Genomic DNA, 21,426 nt, shown 5'->3' with positions numbered 1-21,426 from the left:
GCTTTCACACAACGGCAACCTAAAAAAACATGACAGCCTTTGAGAATTTATCAGGAAAACGACCAAGAGGCGAAAGGTATCTCTGCGGTATCAACAGAGCTATGATGGAGAATCAGTTTCCAAAACAACTATTGGTTGTTCACTTCATTAATCTGGCTTTTATAGACGAGTAGCAAGAAAAAAGTCGAGAAGTTTTCTTTGTATTTTCCTACTGACTTTCTTGTGGACACAAACTTGCTAGAGACTGCAGAAGATTTGAGGATGTTTTCATTCCTGATAACGCGGCAGACTCAGTTCGATTGGGGGTCGAAATTACAAAATTTCCTAAATTTTCAGTACCGTGTGAAACGAAACAAACCCTTTGAAAATCCTGTTCCCCTCCTCGCCTGTGGTGGCGCTGGATTAAGAACCGCTGAAGAAAAAAACTCCTGAATGAGACACTGAGCAGAACTCCCTTCTTCAAGAAACGTAAACAAATGTAGTGTCAGATTTTAACGACTTAGGAATTTCTCGTTTGTCTCGTTTCTCGTTTGTCTTCGCTAAAAGACCACGAGCCATTTCTCCAGCTAATGCTAGACTGGCGCTGGTGTAGGTTGTACTTACCCAGAATGCCCTGAGCTGTAGTCCAGCCTGCTCAGCGTTCACACATCTGCATTTAAACCGCACCGGAGTTCACTTCGACCGAACCGAGCCCTAGGGCTTTTAGGGGACCAAATTTCACTTTTTTGGTGTGAAAACTCCTTAAGATGAGGAAATAAGTTCATGTTCAATAACTATCCAGACCTGTGATGAAATAGTTCAGATGAACTATATCATAGTGGCCTTCTTAAAGTCCAAACCAAAATACGTTGTACAGTGTGAGGGAAAATTTAAACACTAGTTCTTTTTCCAATCTGACAGCGATCAGGTTTTTTGTTTCGCTTACTCTCCAGAATGAACAAAAGGCTTGCTAGCTATTATTGCTGTGGCTTTGCAAAACATTGAATCAGCAGTTGTACAAATGTCCACCACTGGTTTTATCTTGTTCCACTTTTTAATCAATTACTGCTGTGCGGTGGACTGTCACAAGACATGACAAGGTGTCATTTTTAATCACTTCAGATGAAATCTCTTGGCTAAAAAGAAAACCCTGAAATATTTTAGAAAGCGGTCATAACAAATCACAATTTGGTTTGGTATTTGAGTAATGTAATGGACCAGATATTCAACATGGATCCTATTTTCCATTGTCTCAGTAAAATAGTTTTAGTTTCAGGAGCGTTGACCTCTTGCTATTGTCACGTCTGTAATGGGCTCCATCTTTCTTTCATTTGAGGGGAAAGTTACATTTGGTTCCCATCTATTTTCATGAATCATCCGAGAAAAACATCCAATCGTCCTACATCTCCTGGGTATAAAATGATTTTGCATGACAAGCAGATATCAAGCTCCGTGGAGCGAATTCCAAGAAGAAGCTTGTGTGAAGAGAGAATTCAAGATTAAATCTAAGAAAAAAAATATTCTACATGAGATCAAATAACAAATGAGGGGTTCTGCGTTTTCTCCTTTGCTTCCTGGAAAACAAACACAGGAAGTTTTATATATCAGGTGCAGTTTTATTAATCCTTCGTTTTTCCTGCCAACTAGAAGCCGCTTTTGAAGTTGGACGCTTAGCGATGACAGAAAACAGATTTTTTTTTTCTTTTGTGGGCTACAGGGAGTATCTGAAAAATCCCACACAACTGGATGTGGACCATAAATTACCCTGAGGTCAAATAATGTCGCAGTAAGGAGAAAAAAACCCCTGTAAGGACATGAGGAAACACTGGAACACAATGTGTTTCGAATAAGGTGGATCTTTATTCTGCTTGCACTAAATCCTGAAATATGTGACACCAAAAAAAACAACAAACACGTAAGGCGTTACATAATCCACTTCACGTGGAGATCTGAACCCTGCCTCGGTGCGCGGCCCCTGGGACAGACGAGGCGCTCCCATGGACAGGCGTCGATGTAAATCTTGGGGTTGTTTTGAAATTGGGACAGGTTTAAGAATTTCATTTCCTCGCATGTCTGGCACATTTAACTCTAAAGTCCCTTCAGGATCAGTAAGATTTTATTATTTTTGGAAAACAAACGCTGGCTTTTTGAGTCCTGTCATCGTGTGCGCCAGTCTGTAACCTACTCCAGGCTCCCGATGGCGACGAAAACAAACCGAAAAAATTATCTATTAAAACCAAAGACTTACTTTCTAACATAAAACAGAATTCATTGCTGATCAGCGCCAACCGTTACCTGCTGTGTACTGAACAACTGCTTTAAAAAAGAAAAAGGAAAAAATGGCCTTGATAGCAGCATGCACATCTGCCAAAAACATAAATACAGTTGAAACCAAATGTGTAAGAAACCACATGATCCAATCACTGTACAGGGTCACCCAAGTTATTTCTATTTGCAGGATGACGAGGAAGAAAACATTTTTACAACATGAAATTCAATATATTTCCTTTTACTGTACGACTTGGTTCAAATATTCCAAATAATGTTTCAAATTCCTGTTAGAACTGCAGTGGTTTTGGTAAGAAAGTTCTCAATTTTAACTGCACCGTTCTGTTTTTACAGTTTACGGCGACGCACTTTGATAGATTTCTTTCTGAAAATTGATTTAAAAATATGTCGTTTGCTCAGATTAGGGGCAGAAATGTTGACTTGACTTAGCTATCCAGATTTGAGGATCGGTAAATGAGTTACTAAAATGAACAAACTTTTGACAATCGTCAAATTTGAGATGCCTCCATCCAACATTTACAAAAAAAAAAATCTTAGCGACCTTTTCCAGCACATCTGACAGATTGTGTATTTCTATATTTAATCGACATAAAGAGCAATCTCAGACTGACGGTAGTAGAATAAAAAACACTCAAACACTCAGATTCCAGTTTCAACTATACAGAAACAAACAGTTTTATAATCTGTGACTTTAATTTCTCCTTTTGCTGCTTTAAGGCAAAAGCCCCTGAGTTCCAGATGCACCAAACATCTTTACTCTGTTACTGTTGATAAAAAAGCTGCTAAAGTCACATTTTTTTACTTCTTGGCAGGCGTTTGTTGCCTAAACAACTTGGAATCTGGTATCCTTCCTGCCCTTTTTACCGCCAGCGACCCGATCCTGGACAAGCGGAAGACGATGGGTGGATGAACTTAGAGGAAATGAGTGAGAGAAGAAGAGATGTGTTTATTAAATTCAGGCAAGTAGGAGGAAAAAAAGATAACCTCTCCTCAAAGTCTGCCAAAAGGATTTTTCATATTAAACAAGCATTTAACATAAAACGATCAGTTTCCCACCATTCCAGCTGTTTACATAAAGCCTTCCAGCGCTGGCTCCAGCTTCGTTACCTGACAGACATAATGGTATCGATCTATTCACGTGGTTCTGACAGAAAAACACTTCATTTCTCTAAAATTTCAGCTGCAGTAAACTCTTCTAAAATCCTCCAGCGCCCATTTATTTTGTTAAACGAGTCGTCTTTTCTTTTTTGAAACATTCTGAACATGTGATGCGATTATCCTCGACCGACTTCAAGCTTATTATTCACCCTTTTTTCCCTCCTCCCTCCTTTGACCTGCTGTCCTCCCGGCTCAGTTTGAAGTGCCTGGCACCGCATTCCTCCGCTAATAAGGACATATCAGCTTCCAGAACTTTCCTCGCTCCCGTCAGGAGATTCAGACGTTCGAAAACACCGTCACACGAGTCGTGAAGTGAAACGTCCCAGAACGAGTCCGACGCCCGAGGGAAGGAAGGAGAGCTCTGATAGGCCAGTTTTTATCATTTCAAGTGTTTTTACTCGCCAGTCAGGCAGCGTGGGAACAAAACGCAACATCGATGCGTGTTTATCGCACGTTATGAATCCCTTTACATGATTACATTAAAAAAATAAACTGTACAAGTATTTAAGACATGGAAACTTCCCGGACGTCTGAGGAGCGAAGGAGTTGAGTGAAGTTGAATCTTTATGGTTTCCGATGTTTATTCCATAGGTTGCTCCTGGCCTTCTTTAAACTCGGCAACTCTCGCCTGTAATGCAACAGAAACAACATGTGGTTACTGAACTCTGAATGTCTCACTTTCCCAAGCCTGAATACGAACACATTTTGAAAAAAATACACTATTAAACACAAAGTTTAGCATCATAGACACTCATTCTATATTAAAAAGCCCATTTATTGTGACGTAAAACCCATATAAATTCATTACACTCACTGACGATATTTAAAAGCCTTTATTTCTGCTAATTTTGATGATTTTCCACTTACAGCTAGTGACATTTGTATATTAGATCCAGGGTTCCCACTGGTAGTAAAGAAATCCATGACTTTTCCATGACTCTCCATGACCTTCAATATAATGTTCCATGACCCAACAGGTTCATAAAGAAAAGTGAGTGACTGAAAGACTAATCTCGCCAAGCTGAACTATAGCAAACATGTAAAAGTTCAGGCAGATAGGGAGGAACATAAATGACAAAAATGAGAAACTGAAGCCCACACAGACAGGTATGGACTAAAAAATGTCACTGAGGAATCATATAATGATAATGTCAATACATAAGTGCACATTGGCACTAATGCAAACACAAGATTGTACATCTATAATCTATAAATCTATAATCTATAAAAGTTCAGATCAGACAGGTGTGGCACATATTCGATGTAAATTAACATTGTTTAGTGTTTTATGTGTTATTTATTCGTCGTGCTCTTTGGGTTAGATGAGAAAGATTTCATCATTTTGGTTATAAAAATAGAGAGTATATTATTCATCACCAGTCACTCCACCAATAATGAAGATGACCGTTGCTAGGAGACAACTGTTGCTAAGACGGATGTGTAACGCGGCATAGCGACACTTCTGAGTCATTTTGTGCTGCAGGTAAGCTGGTGATGTTAATAATACATTCTACGTTATGTTGTTGGGTTCTGTTAAGAGTAAATTACCACATTAAGTTCTGCATCAGTAACGTTTCTGTTACTTGTAGCTTTGACTTTGTTACCTGCCGCCGCTGTTACCATGTTCAGATGGAGGTGTAACAAGCAGTGTGTATGTAGCTGAAGAAACCTGGTTCCTTAGTGTTTTACAGTCTCATTAAAGATTCTCAATTAGATTTAAGCCTGGACTTTGACTAGGCCATTCTAAAATATGACTAAGCTTTGATCCAAGTCTCAAACTACAACAGTTAGATTGAAAACGTGGATTCCTTTCACTAAGTGATTTCTGAAGAGAGCACACCACACTTTTCAGATATTTGTCAAAAAAAAAAAATGCATCTATTTTCCTCCCAGTCCAGAATTATGCTGTACGCAAGAGTTTGTTGCATAACATATTCAAGCAATACGCTGATGTTTGTTGTAAAAAGAAAAAACATGAATATTTTTGTGTAACTGTCTGAATTAATGGCGCCTTACAGGCCAAAGCTGGAAACCAGTACAGACCAGCTCGCTTTTCTGCTTCGTCTCCAAGGGACTGAGATCACAAAAATCCCCATGGCAACCAGATAGTCGGGCCTTTCCAGAGGATTGATGTTGTTGACAGCCGACTCAGAGAAATGACTGATGATCCTCCCTGATACTTTAAAGTGAATTTCCAGCCTTGGGAGCAAGTCAACAAGAGTCAGGCTTCACTGAGCCAAACACTCAGATGACAAAAAAACACATTAAATCTGCAACCTGCTGTCAGGTTTCAGCAGGTAAACCAGGAGCAGACGTAGCTCAGCCACATAGTTTGAGGTTTTCTGTGACATGAGTGTTCAAATGTTAACCAGCGGCGGAGCCAAATGAGCTAAACAGCACTTCGATCAGGAGGAGCCTTCATCTGCAGCTGCTTCAAATCAACTGGTGAAGCTGCAGCAACAGAAAAAACTAAACACTGAAGCGCCTCTGTGGCGCGTTGGGAGTTGACGTAGCGTCACGACCGTCCACAGGCCGCGCTCCAGCAGCGCTCTCAGGTGAAACGGTTGAGGCATGGAAGAGAGAGTTTTTCACTTCCTCTCAAAACCGTGACACAGTTTGTGTAGGGACGCCACATTATGTAATTTCTGGAGTTAAATTATTCCTTACTATAAAGGCAGACAGGCAAGCAAACAGATCTGAAATGATTAAATGAATTATGGAAATAATCGTCCACTAATTTATCAATTGATTAATTGCTACCTGGAGTATAGAGACTCAAAAAAATGGCCTTTTGCTGAAAGAACAGCATATTCAGACCAGTTAGTTGAAATGTGCAAAAAATATGTTGACATTTTGTGTTTAAGACAAAAAAGAAAAGTAACTGACTGTAAATCTGTTCTACCCAGAACTCCTCAGTTGGAAGTTTTAGTTTCACTTTGGTCAAATTCTGTAAAAATAAATAAAGTACCTTTTGCTATCCAATCATTAATCCAAAACAAACAGATAATCAGACAGAATTTTTTTTTGTTTAGTTAGAGATGCATCGTTTGCTACAATTGAGAGCACATTTTTATTTTCCTATTTAAAAACTAATTGAATTATTTGCATCTTTTAATTTACTTCTAATATTATGTAAAAAATGGTTTAAATGGAAACGCTGCAGAATGTGGCAAATCATTTTGTCCGATTAATCGATTAATCATCAGAGTAATTAATTAATTGCTAAAATAATCGTAGGTGTTAGCCCTACAAGCAACAGGCTGCTTAAACGGATGCATGATTAACCTTTTTTCCATAAATAACTGCTTATATTCCTTTGTGAGACGAAAAAAGACAGCACCCTGTACCTGGAAGGTGTTGAGGACGTGTTGGCAAACGTCATGCAGGTCGTTGAGGCCGCTCCGCAGCGGCTCCACCGCAGGAACGCCTCCTGAAACGATCAGAGGAGAACTGACTAAAACAATAAAACAGCATAAAACTCATCTGCTAAACAAATACGACAAGCTCCGATTATGATTGTCTATTTTCTTTATGAGTTTGTCTACAAACTGGAGAAATGATTTAGAAAGTTATAAAATCTTCATTTTGATAGTTTACTGAATGTAGGAAAAAGTGAAGGTATAAAAAGCTACACTTTGTGTTTTTTGTCCAAATTTCACTCTTACACCAGTGACAGAAATGTAAATATTTCAGGGTTTTGGTTTTTTTTTTAATGTTTTTTACTTGTTTATGGCAGAGGTTAAAAGTGACCGAAATACGTAAATAAATTTGAATTTCAATACATGCCCTAATCGACACTTGAGTCATTTTTTTCCCCCTTCAATTCTAAATTTAATACATCAAATACGATTTAATTTAAACTCATCTCATCCACACCTGCTGGAAACTCTGAAAAACTGAACTAAGAGGCTTCCAGGTTGTTGAAATCAGGATGAAAAGCGTCTTTTTAAGTTTGTGAACACATCAGAGATTTCACGCATAAAATAAACCAGATGTGGCAAAACGATGAAAAGGTTCAAGGCAGGGCAAACGGTCACGCACCATCTGAATGATTCGTTGAACAGAAGTCAATAAACAGAGCGATCCAATCGATTACCCGTCAGCAAAGATAACTTTCATCCATTTTCCTTTTGGTTACAGCAGAGAGCAGATATAGATATAAATATAAAAGAAGCAGCAGACTTTTATACAGTGATGTCTGAAAATCTGCCTGGAAGCTAATTGTGTTTTACTACGATGGTGGCATGATCCTCCGAGTCCAAAAATCTGCTGCAATAACAACATGTTTTCTTCATTAAGTCCTTCCATGTGATGACTGTTGTTTTTTTAATGACAAAATACAAGACAGGTTGTTTTTTTAAAGAGATTCCACCTCTTTGTAGTGTGTGTGTGTGTGTGTGTGTGTGTGTGTGTGTGTGTGTGTGTGTGTGTGTGTGTGTGTGTGTGTGTGCACGTTCAGTATATGACCGAGTACAAAACTGGTCACTCTTATGCAACAGAGTAACCTAAATGAAAGCGCAAGACTCCAATCAGTGTGTTTACTCTGCAACCCGGAGTGAAAATCCCCTCTCAGCGTCGCTGCATGTATGCAAATAAACATCAGAATTACATTAAGTTACTGGGATGTTATGTGGTTGTAAAGTGGGAAGACGGGGTTACGTTGGTTTTACAATACTGCCCAGAAATCTAAAAAGTGTGGCGTGCATTTGTAATGAGCCACTCAGAGTCAATATTTTATATAACCTTTTGTTACGAGCGACGTAACAAAATACTTTGGGATGAATCTGTCTTGACTTGCCGTACACAGGGACTCGAGTTCTTGCCCTTTCTTCTCTGCTGCAAAAATTCAAACTCAAAACTAATCGATTGATCCAAATGGAAGTTAAATGTCGTAACTCATATTGACTCAGATTCTTCACAAAGCTACTGTAGACAGTACGATCTTACTGAGAAACTAAAATCCAAGTAACATTAAATATTTTACATTTAGGGGATTTATGCTTGTTTTCTGTTCTATGAATTTACTTTTTTATCTCACTAGAAGGTTTTTACGTTTGTCTTATTTTAAGCGTTTCGGTCCTTAATTATCTCTGTAAGATATTAAATCTAGGCATTAATGAATTTATTGCTTAATAAAACCAGAATGTTGATAGCTACAAAGCAACACTTCAAGAAATACCAGAAATACCGCAAGTTCGGTCAATTTGGATGGAGAAACAAACATGATTTCTAAATACTTTCAATTGCAGTTTTCTGACTGATTACCGATCTCTAAAAAACCTGGAAATTACAATTTTTTGTCTGAAAAGTCACTAAATAAAGCAATTTTTTTTGTCTTTTTTTACTTTGCTTCATTGTGTTTAAATAAAATTCCACTGAAATACGTTGAAGTTTGTGGTTCAACATTTGGAAAAACTTCTAAAACTTTAGCTCGGCTGTGGAGACGAGACGCGGCGTGAAGCTCTGGGACGGACTGAAGGTTCAGCGCTGACCTCGCGTCTGGATGCGGAAGTTGATCTTGCTCTCGGAGGGATGCGTGATGGTGTAGCCGCAGAACTCCACTTCCGGGCTGACGGAAGGACACAGGAAGGTGGAGGTGAGAGACGAAAGGATTTTTACCACTGTTTTGCTTAGAAGGTGCGCTAAGTAGAAAGTCTTAAATCACTCCAGACAGGCAAGAGATGGAGCAAACAAATCACAGAATGTCAATAGATGATTCTATTATACAGGTTAGTGCAAAACACGAAACTTGAACTTGTGACCTTTTTCACATGAGAGCTGTAGCTTAGAAGACAAACAAACTTGCATCACTGACTTCTTCATGATCATATATCTGAGGGAGTTGCCCAGCGTGTGGTCCTCATCGTGCATCACAAACGTCACGCAGCCGTCATCGGCCCCGTCAGCCTGGACCTGTTTGCAGGAGGACAAGTCATGTTACACAACGCCTCGTGCTTTCTGTTCTGAACACAAAGGACCATACAGGGTCGCCAACAATTGCATTTAGCAACAAAGTCGCACAATGCGGTGCAATGCTGTTTGTAACCGCATCACGTTGGAACATGTACACCTTAATTACACGCTGCAGTTTTCGTCTGGTGACACACACCGCAACTTTACGACTCGCGCCTTAAGCTCCTTCGTTGCCTGGTCTGTTTATTGTTAGTGATGGGCTCCCATATTTTCTCAGTAATTCTGTCACAAGATCTGACAACACCTCCAGAAGCTGCGCAGTCACAGCAAAACAGGAATAAACAAACATCAACAGAAAAAGCTAGGTTATAATACCCCTACATGTTAGAAATACTAACACAAAAATCTCCAGGTAAAGTGTATTGTTAAATTTAAAACCACAAAAGAAGACAGCAAACACTTCTACTAAATGTTTGCTGTCACTTATTATGGTAAACTCAGCTTTCTTCATGTTGTTTTACTTCCTAATGAGGTGGAATATGCAGGTAACTGGTTGCACTTGATTTTATTTAGACATATTTGAACAAATACATCAATGAAGGAGGGGCTCTAACTGTGTATAATCAGTTGCTTTATGGCTGTTGACAGCGCAACCTTGGTTACACAAATTAACAAACGCACTAAGAGGGGGAATAAAACTCTCTATACAAGTAAAAAAAAAGTGGCTTAAAATAGGCATATTTGTTATCACATTCCTTGGATGCTAAGTAAATCCAGTTTAACGTAGAAATGCCCTGAACGGCACTTAAACTGCTCCATAGTTGTTCGAGTTGAAGGGAAAAGACTGTTTTGATGTTTGCTAGCTGTTGCGGCTACGCACGTGAGGGGAGAGCAGGCGGCTGGGAAGATGCTAACACTGGCTCCCGATATGCAATGAGAGCCTCTCAGTTGGGCTTAACGACAAGCTCGCGTATTTTTGAAACACCAAGTAACACGAGAGTTTACTACGTCTTACCATTTCAAGCACCGGTTTCTTTTCGCCTTCCCCGGCCATGCTTCTATACTACGTCCGTCAATAAGCTCCTGTGGGCTTTCAGCCCTCAGCTTTGTCTGATAGGCAGAAAGACCTAGGACTGCCACTTCTTCTTTTGGAAATTAATTAGGGGTTGGTAAACCAACTCAAGGTGCATTTACTGCCACCTACCGGACAGTACACTGAAAAGTCGACCTGAGCGGTTTTAGTGAGCAGGAGGAAAGCTACTGTAATTCTTAAGCAGCCATGTTACTAGCACTGTTCGGAAAAAAATCCCATCTCAGATAGGTATTTACGTATGTTACCGGTACTTATTTCATCAAAAGTTATATAAATATAAAGAAAACATCTTTCTGTGTAAATATCTCATGTTACAACATGGACACCTGGTGGCTTAAGACAAGTGTAGTTAGTGGTCCAACTGGAGAGAGAGAATTTTTTTTGTCATAGTACCCCCAAGAATTTAAAACTACTTTCACCCCTGTATATATAAAGGTAATTTGAAACTGCAAAAGCTGAAAATTTACTTGGTGTAACAACAAATAAATAACCATATTCTTAGTAAATTTTTGTGTCATCAATGAAATTATTTTCCATACTCTATTATAATATTCACCAATATTGAATGTCTACACAGGGTTTGTGGTCATGGAGCATGAATCATGAATTGAGTCTATGAGGCCGAAGGAAAACAAGACATTATGGATGTACTGAGATGGAAAATAAATATAATACAATATAATATAAAAAAAATTTTATTATATTATATTATATTATATTATATTATATTATATTATATTAAATATGATTGAGCAAAATTAAACGTTTTATTAATGGCATTTAATAAATATCACATTTAAGCCACTGTGGCTTCAGGAGCATTTTATGTCACAATTGCATAATTTTACCAAGCTGTTTGTCATTTATTAGCACATACTTCATCAAACCTTTCGAAGGTGTAGCACCACTGGAGAAAGGCACCAACACATCCGCGAACCTGCAAGGATAAGTGGAAATAAGCTGTGGTTTGTTAGAATTTTTGTCATTTTGACTTTTATCTTTATTCATTTAATATTCATACACATGTATGAGCATTTTAATCTATTATTTCCATTCACACAATTTCATAAATTGATGGCATAAAAGTTAAAAGACTATTTACAAAACTATCAAACTTTCGCTGAAACGTTCATTGATTACCTAGAAATGTAGTAACCATAGCAACAACTTTTTGGGTTTCCTTTGATTGTCATTATTTATTATTATTATTTATTTATTTATTTATTTTAAAACTCTGTTTCATAATGTAGAAAACTTAGGGACACTAGAAGTAGCCTGAGATATAATTCAATGGGCAAAATTAACTCCTGCATTCTGGCCCGTCACAACGTCTGCGCATGTGAAAACATGTGACGATTTAACGACGTCACACGTAGCCTAGGAATTTGTAGTTTAAACAGTGAACGTACAGCACTAACAGTTTGAGACAAAAAGGGAAGCAGAAACTACATTTCCCGGGGATAATAAGAACGAGTTTCCGGTGTTGCGAATTTGCAAGCAGAAGTCGCTCGAAAGAGATTAGCTAGCGTGCTAGCAGCTGGAACACTTTCAGATGTAGAAATTTGAGCTAAACGGGGAATTTTAGCTATAACTGACACAAAGAGGTAATGTGTATTTCTGATAGTTGTGTTATTTCTGTTTGTGGAGGGAATGACAATTTTTTAAAACCTCTAATTTTCACATTAACGCCACTCTGTATGTTGCTAAACAACAGCAAAGCTCGTTGTTTTTCTGCTGTCGTTATCAGCTTTTGGTTTTAATTCTCGTCATTATCCTGGTTATACAAAAGAGGCGGTGGTAACAAGCTTAGAGGTGAACTCTGCTTGTATTTTTATGCTCTCGGGGAGCACAGTCGGACGTGCTTTTCTATTTTAAAAAATACTCTTCAGTCCTTTCATGTTCATTTTTTTCCCCATCTCTAACTGTCTGCTGTTTCCTTTTGTAGACGGCAGATAGTAGAGCTAAAACGAACCCAGCTGTTGCCATGGCAATCCTTTTTGCTGTGGTGGCTCGTGGAACCACTATCCTGGCGAAGCACGCCTGGTGCGGCGGGAATTTCCTGGAAGTCACCGAACAGATTTTGGCCAAAATTCCTTCAGAGAACAACAAACTGACCTATAGTCACGGCAGGTAAGCTAACACTCGCTGTGTGTTACAGCTATAGCAATGCCAGGCCTGGCTCTTTCTGTCCTAAGGAGTTGCAGAGGTGTTTACATGTTATCTGATTTGAAGTGTATTCTTGTGTGTCGTCAGCATAGTTGCACAAGTTAAGGCTGACCTGTTTTTTTATTTTTCTCTAGCTATCTCTTTCATTACATTTGCCATGATAGAATCATCTACCTGTGCATCACAGATGATGTGAGTATCTCCTATCTTTAATTATAACAAAAAAGTACTTAATCCCATAGAACTATGGGATTATGTATTTTTCCTTTTTCTTTTAGAATGACGATGTTTCTGCTGTGATTGTCAGCGTAGATTTTTTTTTTAAATGTATATATTAATACAGTGTTTCCCAACCATAGTCCTTGAGGCACACTGCCCTGCATGTTTTAGATATTTCTCTGCTTTAATATGCCTAATTCAGCTGATTGCAGTTCAGCAAACACTTGTCAATTGAAGTCACCTGTGCTAAAGCAAGGTAACACCTAAAACATGCAGGGCAGTGTGCCTCAAGGACCAGGGTTGGGAAACATTGCATTAATACTACACTAACAGAAACATCATCTTTAAGTAAGTTTACCATATCTTTTCATGTTTACCTCTTTCACGTGCCAGGACTTTGAAAGATCACGTGCATTCGGCTTCCTCAGTGAAGTCAAGAAGCGCTTCCAGACCACATACGGGTCCCGAGCGCAAACTGCTCTCCCTTACGCCATGAACAGTGAATTTTCCTCTACGCTTGCAGCTCAGATGGTGAGTAGATAGAAATCTATGTATGCAGAGGAAACTTTTTTTTTTTTTTTTGCGAGAGCCATTTTGTGAATTGACTGCGTGGTTGTTTAGCACTACGATGAGAAGGTTTAGGTGTTCTGATGTTCTTTCTGTGCATCTTTAGTTGTTTATTTCAAAAGGGAAGATTTATTTATTTATTTCAAACATAATAGAAGTATAGAATCACACACATGAACAAGGAATGCAAAAGACACATTTCTGTACTGCAATAATTTTAACTTGCTCAAAAAGGAGTAGGAAGATTTTCTTATGAACTTATGAACTCCTACCCCATAAACTCATTTCATATTATCAGATGGACCCTCATTATTAAATCAAATAAAGACAATAAACCAATAAACATAGGCTAATTAATTTTCCATTTTATCTGGGTTTACATATGTAAATATATACATCCACACACGCACTCTCATATGCATTAGCCTCAATTTACACATTTGTGCTAACTCTCACCCATATTGCTATACGTTGTGAAAATGACCTCCTTATATTTCCTTTTAAATTGTATTAAATTTTGACTTTGTAAACAAAACATGTCATAGTTTGCCATAAAGTCAAATTTTCATCTGACAAGTTAATAATAATAAAAAAGTAGTTTTTTTTGTTGTTGTTGTTTTTTTAAAATCTGAATAACCATATCAGGTTATTCATATATTTGAAAAGAGTAAAAAATGCCATATAGCACAAAAGTTCACCACAGTATAAGCAACACATTAAAAAAGCAGAATGAATATAAAGAATCACAGGATCAGTGACTCCACACTGGCTTATCTGGGAGCCATAGTTTTAAGTTTGGAGAAAATAATTTAAAAGACCCATACGTTCTTACGCCCACTGGTATCTTGTACCAATTGAGACCAGAAGGAAATTTGCTAATGTCATATTTTTTCCCAGCTCAGCAGATGGTGTCTCATTAAAATATCGCAATGATGATATCTTATAGGCTTCTTATCCAAGACGTTCAATATCTGTTCATAAAGTATCTCTTAAGGCTATAGATTTGTGTCGGACACAATCCTAAGACATTTAACTTGTTTTACCAGTGTGATCTTTTATTTGTAAATAAATACATCTGGGGCAGTATGGCTTTACATACACTAGATTATGACCAGCATGGACACCCTAACTTCAACAAACTGCTGGGCTCTGTCAGAACCAGCATTAGGTTCAGTGGGCTTCAGTGCTCAGGACTTTGTCTCAGATTAACCGCTGTTCACACTTTCGATAAGATCCGGAACTGACAAGATCTGTGGCTTCAGAGGATCCAATCATTTAGCCATTTGTTCTTTGTCCTTACCCACCTTGTCACTCGCACACACACAAAAAAAAATACTGATCTGAAATTAAGCCAACTATTCCAAATTGTGAATAGTTAATATGATTTAAAAGTTGTCGAGCCATATCCAAAAAAAAACCAACAAAACCTCTGAATCTGTTTTGCAGAAGCACCACTCAGACCCGCGGGGGACGGATCGAGTGACTGAGACTCAGATGCAAGTTGACGACCTAAAGGGTATTATGGTCCGTGACATAGGTAAGCAGCTCTACAGGCTTATAGAAAAAGTTATTATCAGTAGTGATTTTTTTATAAGTTCTGGAATAAGTGTGAGCTACTGTTAGTAGTTTATGTGGCTAAAAATGTTTTAGTAAAAACACAAATGGTCTACAAGTTTGTTTCTGTTAAGACATTATTCCACGTTCAGTCAAGATATTACACAAACTTTCTTATGACAAATATTATATTTGAATTCTTATCTCTAATAGTCCCTTAACCTCATTAAATCCTCCTGGTTGGAGCAGTGTGTCATCATCTCCTGATGGTCTGCTGAGGCAGTGCTGGTGTCTGCTTGAAGTAAAAGCTCCAAGCCGACATCGTAACACATGAAACTGCAGGGAATATCTGACGGGTTTTCCCAGTCTCACATCGTTGCATGTTTTTATTCACCCGCGGCTCTGTGTTCTTTTTACAGACCTGGTCGCTCAGAGGGGAGAGAAGCTGGAGTTGCTGATTGACAAGACAGAAAATCTGGTTGATTCAGTGAGTTTTAAAATACAGACGTTGACCTGCGGTTGCCCTATATACATGTGTTTTACTTTATGAATAGTATGGAATTTTAAAGATTGCATACAGTTGATCCTTTAAATGGATTTTGTCATCTTACAGCCACAAACCTCAATGTGTTTCATTGAGATTTTATGTATTAAACCAGCACTAAGTAGTGCATATTTGTGAAGTAGAGGAGAAATGATAAATGGTGTCCAAATCGTTTAACAAAAAAAAAAGTGAAAAGTGTGCTATCCATTTGCATTCAGCCACGCTGAGTCATTGCTGAGCAGAAGCAGGTTTTGCTGCGATTAAATCTTTTTACAATTACAATTAAATCTCTACTGGGTTTGCACTTTAAGAAACTAACATTTTTGTCCATTTGTGGTTGTAAAATTCCTCAAACTTAGTTTAGATTTAGAGAGTCTGTAAACATCCATTTTCACACTTAACCACAGATTCTGTTAGATTTAGAGCTGGACTTTGACTGAACCACTACAACACATAAATAAGGTCCAGTCAGAGGTCTCCCTACATGTTCCCCATTCCATTCAAGGCTTCTGTCTACACCAGATTTGGCACAGAGATAATGTGCGGTGTTGATTCTCCAGTATAAAAGATTTAATTCTGAGCTCATTTTACCATGGATAAATATGACTCCTTTTCATATTTTTTATTTGTAAAATGCTTCTGAAAACAATCTTTTCTTTCACTGTACACACACGAGTAATTGTCTTTCCCTCTGCTGCTCCACCAGTCGGTCACATTTAAAACCACGAGTCGTAACCTCGCACGAGCCATGTGCATGAAGAACCTCAAACTGATGGTTGTCGTCGTGCTGGTTGCTCTGGTGAGTATAAAAACGATCACCGTCAGTGTTGAAATGTTTCTCTGCAGCAGCTGACCTGTTTAAGCAGAAACTTACCCTTCCATTTTTTCTTTAAGATCGATCTTTCTAAAGGCTCTCGTTGTGCAAGCGCCATCAGAGCTGCTCAGTCTTGTGATAAAACGTAGCAGTCGGTGAACTCTCTCTGCTCCCTCCAGGTGGTCCTCTACATCATCGTGTCTGCTTCCTGTGGAGGCCTCAGCTGGCCGTCATGCGTCAAGAAATAAGACGGAAGCAGGGATGAAAGCAGGAGGCCGAGGAAGAGGAGGAGAAAGACCTGTTTAACTTCAAATGCCAGTGGACGAACAGACATGCAGTGCTCTTTTCTACCCTCTCCTTCCCGCCCCCCTCTAACATCGCCAGAAGACGCATGCTTCGTCTCCTCCTCCGTCCTGCTCTGTTGCCCTCACGCTACAAATCAGCACATTTATCTGCCTTCAGGACCCAGGAGTCCCAACTTTTACGCCCACATTTCTAAACTGTGGCCTGAATCCGATGTGGGAGAATAAATCGTGTCCTGCCGTCCATCTGGTACATCCATCCCGTCTCATGCACTCGTTGGGCCTGACGTGTCAGGTTGTGATCTTTGTCTTGCACCTGTGTCTGTGTAAATAATCCACTCAGACTGATGAACTACAAAAATGAAAAAAGCCAACTGTAACTTTTTTTTTTTTGATGTCAGAAGAAACATGAGGTACCTGCAGGCATCAGTAGCATCAATCTTTTGCTGCAGAGCTGAGAGTTTAAGCCTCCTTCAAACTACTAAAGTAAACAGTTTGGGATAAACCAATGCAGTATGCATATTTACATTTGCTTAATCACATAATGCAACAGCACCTTCTAAATTGTGTGTTATAAAATAGCAGATATTATCAAAAGAATGAGTATTGATCAATATTACTGATAGTTAATAGCTATTTTAAAGCTTTTGTGATTAATGAAAGGATTTATTTTTTCCTCCTGCTGACTGTGAACCTGATTGAAAGCTTCCTTTGTACCATTCCCTACCAATGGGATGTTCAGTGTGCCGATCATTATTATTTTTTTAACACAGTGCACTTTTGATAATGTACATAGCTCTGTCTTCTGGCATCATATGGCTTTTGATCATGGTGTTATTTAAGTACTGTACCTCCAGAGTTAAATGAATAAAATAATCCGATGGCTTCGAGTGGAGCATCTCTGGGTAAAGCATGTTGAAAAGCAAGATGGAGGAGCTTGTCATTGTAAAGTTTATGGAAAAGTGAGAGTTTCACTTCAGCTGGTGTGGCAGTAATTCTCTAGGTGGTCAGAAACTCGTCAAAATTTCTTTAAAAATAACCTAAAATTCAAATGTATATGTTTATGCAAATGGGCTGCACAGTGGTGCAGTTGGTAGAGCTGTTGCCTTGCAGCAAGAAGGTTCTGGGTTCAATTCCCAGCCCCGGTCTTTCTGCATGGAGTTTACATGTTCTCCCTGTGCATGCGTGGGTTTTCTCTGGGTACTCTGGTTTCCTCCCACAGTCCAAAAACATGACTATCAGGTTAATTGGCCTCTCCAAACTGTCCCTAGGTGTGAGTGTGTGTATGCTTGGTTGTTTGTCTCTGTGTTGCCCTGCGACAGACTGGCGATTTGTCCAGGGTGACCCCGCCTCTCACCCAGAATGTTAGCTGGAGATAGGCACCAGCAACCCTCCCGACCCCACTGAGGGACAAGGGTGTAAAGAAAATGGATGGATGTTTATGCAAATAGTGGTTGTATGAACTATATAATATCTACTGTTTCTTACACATATCAAAATATTCCCAAGTAAGTAATTAAATTGTCCTATATTGAGAAGCTAGAATAATTTTATTTTTACAGCCATTCTCATGATAAACATTCAGTGTCAAACTTTCTTAATATCACAATTTATTCATTTTTCAACCTGTGAATACTTATTTCAATAGAAAATTCCAATTCAATAATTGAAATAATTCAAATCTGGCAAACCTCCATCCGTCATATGTCACCTTTGTTTTTCTGGAACTAACCAAAGGAAATGTATTTTCCTACACGATATTTATAACTGAAATTGAACTTTCTTCTTGTGTTGCATAAAAAACACAAGAAGAAAGTGCTGTAATCTCAACATTAGTGCGATCTTGAGATGATTGTCAAGAGTGTGATGAGAGACATGTGGCTACTAAAGCCTGCTATTAAAGAACAACAGCTCAGGTGGAAACATCTATCAACATAACACTCTTAGTTGTACAGAAGCAGAAGTCTTGTTTGCAGCAAGTAACATTGAGGGCAAAGCACAGTACGTTTGTTGGGCAGAGGGGCCTGACTACATCCTTTCTGAGGTGTGTGTGAACACATCATCTCCCCCACTGCCCCTCTCCTGGTCTCTCTCTCTCTCTCTCTATCTCTCTCTCTATATATATACACACACACACACACAAATAATATTGGTATTTAATCAAATGAAATTGCTTATAAATCTGCCAGAGTAAGGTCTTTCTATCAAATGACCCTGATTGGTAGGATTTATCTAACATTTGGAGCTGATTTATTAGCTTACAGTGGACTCCAAACCCACCGTCTCTGTATCTCTCATTCTCTCAATAGTCAAAGTTCATCCAAACAAACTCTTTCATCACTTCGGGCTGATAGCTAACGCGTGGTAAATACTAGTATGTCGTTTTAAATACCGGACTGGTTTCATGACTGTGCAGTGAAAAGCCTAGTAATGAACAGGTGGAACTAATTGCTCTCGCGACGACGTCTGGTCTCCAGGGTGACAGGTAGTCTCCTAGATATGTGGAATATGTGGACTCATTTATGCTAACGTTTATCTATTTTAGTAATGTATTTACATTCTAAAAAACGTTATATGCTGGGGAGGTGGTAATTTATATTTTTTTATATCTTCTTACGCATTTATTTTTAGAAGTTAGTTAAAGTTTGACATAAGCTGAGATACTCCAGGACTCTTCACTAGCAAAACTAACTCGCAGTTAGCACCGTTTTTATTTTCACTGACGGCTGGAATTCACTGTTAGTTGTAAGTTAGCGGTAACCGCCGTCCTGCAACCAGTAACACGTCTTCTTTAAAGTCAAAAACTTGTTCTGTTATAGGAGTATGACCCGCTGACGACTGTCGTGTCCAAACCAGCTGAAGGAGAAAGGACAGGGTCAATCTATCAGGTGTTAAAGGGCAAGGTTTTGATCAGAAACTGACTTCTAGAGAGAGTTAAGGTACAGCAAACACGGTAATAGGGTTTCATGTATGTCTTTTAACTACAACCTTTAAGTAATAGCGTCTTCTTTACAAAGTGAGTCTGTATACATGAAATTCAGAGTAATCTGTCATGGTCTATAGTGACTATATAGGGGATGCAGTGACTGATAACTAAGTGAAAACAATAAACCATGCAGATATTGATTTTTTCCAACTGTTTATTATCCAGATGTTCTGCTTTGACCTTTCACAGCCTTGACTATTTCTATGAATATCACACAAACTGAACCTTGATCCAGCCTCAGATACACAAACAGGCTGGAGTTTATAATCAGTCTAGATCTCAGCCTGAAATTGGTTGTAGCATTTAGCGCTGTGCCCATTTATCACATATCACATCTAGATAATTTTTTTTATATGTGATCTGAAAATCTGAGAAGTCGTTTGTGTAATTGTAATTTGATAAAATGGGCTCTGTCTTGGGTATTTTTTTTTCCTTGTGAATATTTTATAAACTTTATTTTTAGGACTCTAAAGTGGGGCGAAAGTGAGATGTTCTAGACAGGTCATCAGTCCATCACAAGAGCAGTTAGGGTCATCTTGTGCTGCACATTGGCATTCCACATGTCTTAACCTTTTTGTATCACTCTAGTTTGTTTTGTCCTGGTTTTGAGTGAAGTTGACCACCCCACCTCCTTCAAATCAGACAAAATTGGTATCAAATTCTTTGTGCCACTATCATTTTAAGGATATTCTGAAATGTTTCTAGAGGGCATGAAAGGTCAACCAGCCCTCGTATCATCTTCAAATCAGACAAAATTGGTGTCAATCAACTTGACTATGTTTGTGCAGCAAAAAAATTTTTGTACGTGATGCTTTGACTTTGGAGATACTGATGAAAGTTTAAAGGTCAGTTAGATTTAGTAAAGTGGGAATATGAGGGGTTGCTGGTTGACCCTTTGACCTTTAAACTTTCATTAATGTCCTAAAAGCCAAAGCAGCACAAACAAGAACATTTTTTTTCTACCTTAAAGCAGCATTTCCTCTTAGTGAAACTTTCCAATGTCTTGTGATACAGATACAGTAAACTAATTGTGGTGCATTCAGTGGAGTCCTTTAGACTGAACTCAGACTGAAGGATGGCTTGTGCTAATTTTACCAGAATCTCTTTTACCTTACCCAGAACTGCTTTCCTGTGTTTTTTATTTTATCCCTGTTGACCTTGAATCCAGCAGCTTGACCTGCTGCCTCTTTGGGCAGCAGACTATCATCTTGTCAGAGTTGTTGGTGGCTGCTCCTATTACTCATACCACCTCCTTGAGTGTTACAGATTATGTTCACCTACCCGTGCAAAGATAAAGACACTAACTTTGATTCAGCTCAGCTTAATGATTAACCCAGGTACAAGGTTCTGCTATGTGCAAGTCACATTTTGTTGCAAATTAATTTGAAGTGTTCATGAAATGTAACTTTAACAAGCCAGATAGAGTAGGGCGTACCACACTATCAATTGTGCCTGTCAAAAAGTACAGGGCAGTGTGTGTTCTGCCTTACTTGGTTAATATTGCTCAATGGCTTCAATTACATAACACTCCCATTTTAATAGGATTTCACAGGACATGCGACATCACAGCGCTCTGCGGAGATCAACTCTGTGCAGTGATTTATATGTCATCTTGACTCATGATTGGTTCTTCGGGTCGTCTGGCTTTATATAGATTAAGCAGAAATAGTGAGGGTCTTATGGAGTGAGGTCAGGATCAAATGACAAGCCGTTTCTGTTGAACATGAATGTTGTCAGCAAGGGCTTTGGAAAACGTATCAACTGTACTGACTGCTGTTTGTGTAATGTAATGTTTTTATTTTATTTTTTGCTCCTTTTTTACTTTTGGACAGCTACGATGCG

The 21,426-nt window shown here is 38.7% G+C and overlaps 3 protein-coding genes across 8 annotated transcripts in view; 2 read left to right on the top strand and 1 right to left on the bottom strand.

Annotated features, from left to right (window-relative positions):
- Window positions 1-3,194: 3,194 nt before the first annotated feature.
- Window positions 3,195-10,646, bottom strand: polr1d (RNA polymerase I and III subunit D). Of its 2 annotated transcripts, none has more exons than XM_016672836.1 (5): window positions 10,355-10,646; window positions 9,233-9,339; window positions 8,919-8,995; window positions 6,774-6,856; window positions 3,195-4,054 (listed from the first exon to the last, which is right to left on the bottom strand). In XM_016672836.1, exons 1-5 carry the CDS (start codon window positions 10,391-10,393, stop codon window positions 4,007-4,009), a joined length of 354 nt encoding a protein of 117 aa, XP_016528322.1. In that variant the 5' UTR covers window positions 10,394-10,646; the 3' UTR covers window positions 3,195-4,006. The 2 variants fall into 2 exon arrangements, with proteins under 2 accessions (XP_016528322.1, XP_007554821.1); XM_007554759.2 differs by having other exon boundaries at window positions 9,242-9,339; window positions 10,355-10,627.
- Window positions 10,647-11,851: 1,205 nt separating this feature from the next.
- On the top strand, window positions 11,852-17,488 carry sybl1 (synaptobrevin-like 1). The gene is made up of 8 exons (XM_007554757.2): window positions 11,852-12,036; window positions 12,378-12,562; window positions 12,733-12,790; window positions 13,211-13,348; window positions 14,831-14,921; window positions 15,358-15,425; window positions 16,189-16,281; window positions 16,476-17,488. The coding sequence occupies exons 2-8, from the start codon at window positions 12,417-12,419 to the stop codon at window positions 16,542-16,544; spliced, it is 663 nt and encodes a 220-aa protein (XP_007554819.1). The 5' UTR covers window positions 11,852-12,036; window positions 12,378-12,416; the 3' UTR covers window positions 16,545-17,488.
- A 1,492-nt stretch (window positions 17,489-18,980) lies between these two features.
- Window positions 18,981-21,426, top strand: part of mtus1a (microtubule associated tumor suppressor 1a) — a 30,544-nt gene continuing 28,098 nt past the window's right edge. For 3 of the 5 annotated variants that reach the window (XM_016672808.1, XM_016672804.1, XM_016672809.1), the window contains exons 1-2: window positions 19,090-19,186; window positions 19,418-19,537. The gene's annotated coding sequence lies outside the window, so the exon portion shown is untranslated. The other 2 variants (XM_016672805.1, XM_016672807.1) reach the window with 2 other exon arrangements.

The sequence above is a fragment of the Poecilia formosa genome, unplaced genomic scaffold (assembly GCF_000485575.1).
Source record: "Poecilia formosa unplaced genomic scaffold, Poecilia_formosa-5.1.2 Scaffold66, whole genome shotgun sequence".
NCBI lineage: Eukaryota > Metazoa > Chordata > Actinopteri > Cyprinodontiformes > Poeciliidae > Poecilia > Poecilia formosa.
The sequence above is the reverse complement of the archived record's forward strand: the minus strand, read 5'-3'. Positions and strand labels throughout refer to the sequence as shown.

Excerpts from the sequence above, each read along its gene's own strand:
- polr1d (XM_016672836.1), bottom strand. The coding sequence starts at position 10,393 with ATGGCCGGGGAAGGCGAAAAGAAACCGGTGCTTGAAATG. Across the intron at positions 9,340-10,354 it reads AGAAACCGGTGCTTGAAATG|GTCCAGGCTGACGGGGCCGA; the intron begins GTAAGACGTAGT and ends TCCTGCAAACAG. Across the intron at positions 6,857-8,918 it reads CTTCCGCATCCAGACGCGAG|GAGGCGTTCCTGCGGTGGAG; the intron begins GTCAGCGCTGAA and ends TGATCGTTTCAG.
- sybl1 (XM_007554757.2), top strand. The coding sequence starts at position 12,417 with ATGGCAATCCTTTTTGCTGTGGTGGCTCGTGGAACCACTATCCTGGCG. Across the intron at positions 12,563-12,732 it reads CTGACCTATAGTCACGGCAG|CTATCTCTTTCATTACATTT; the intron begins GTAAGCTAACAC and ends ATTTTTCTCTAG. Across the intron at positions 14,922-15,357 it reads TATTATGGTCCGTGACATAG|ACCTGGTCGCTCAGAGGGGA; the intron begins GTAAGCAGCTCT and ends TTCTTTTTACAG.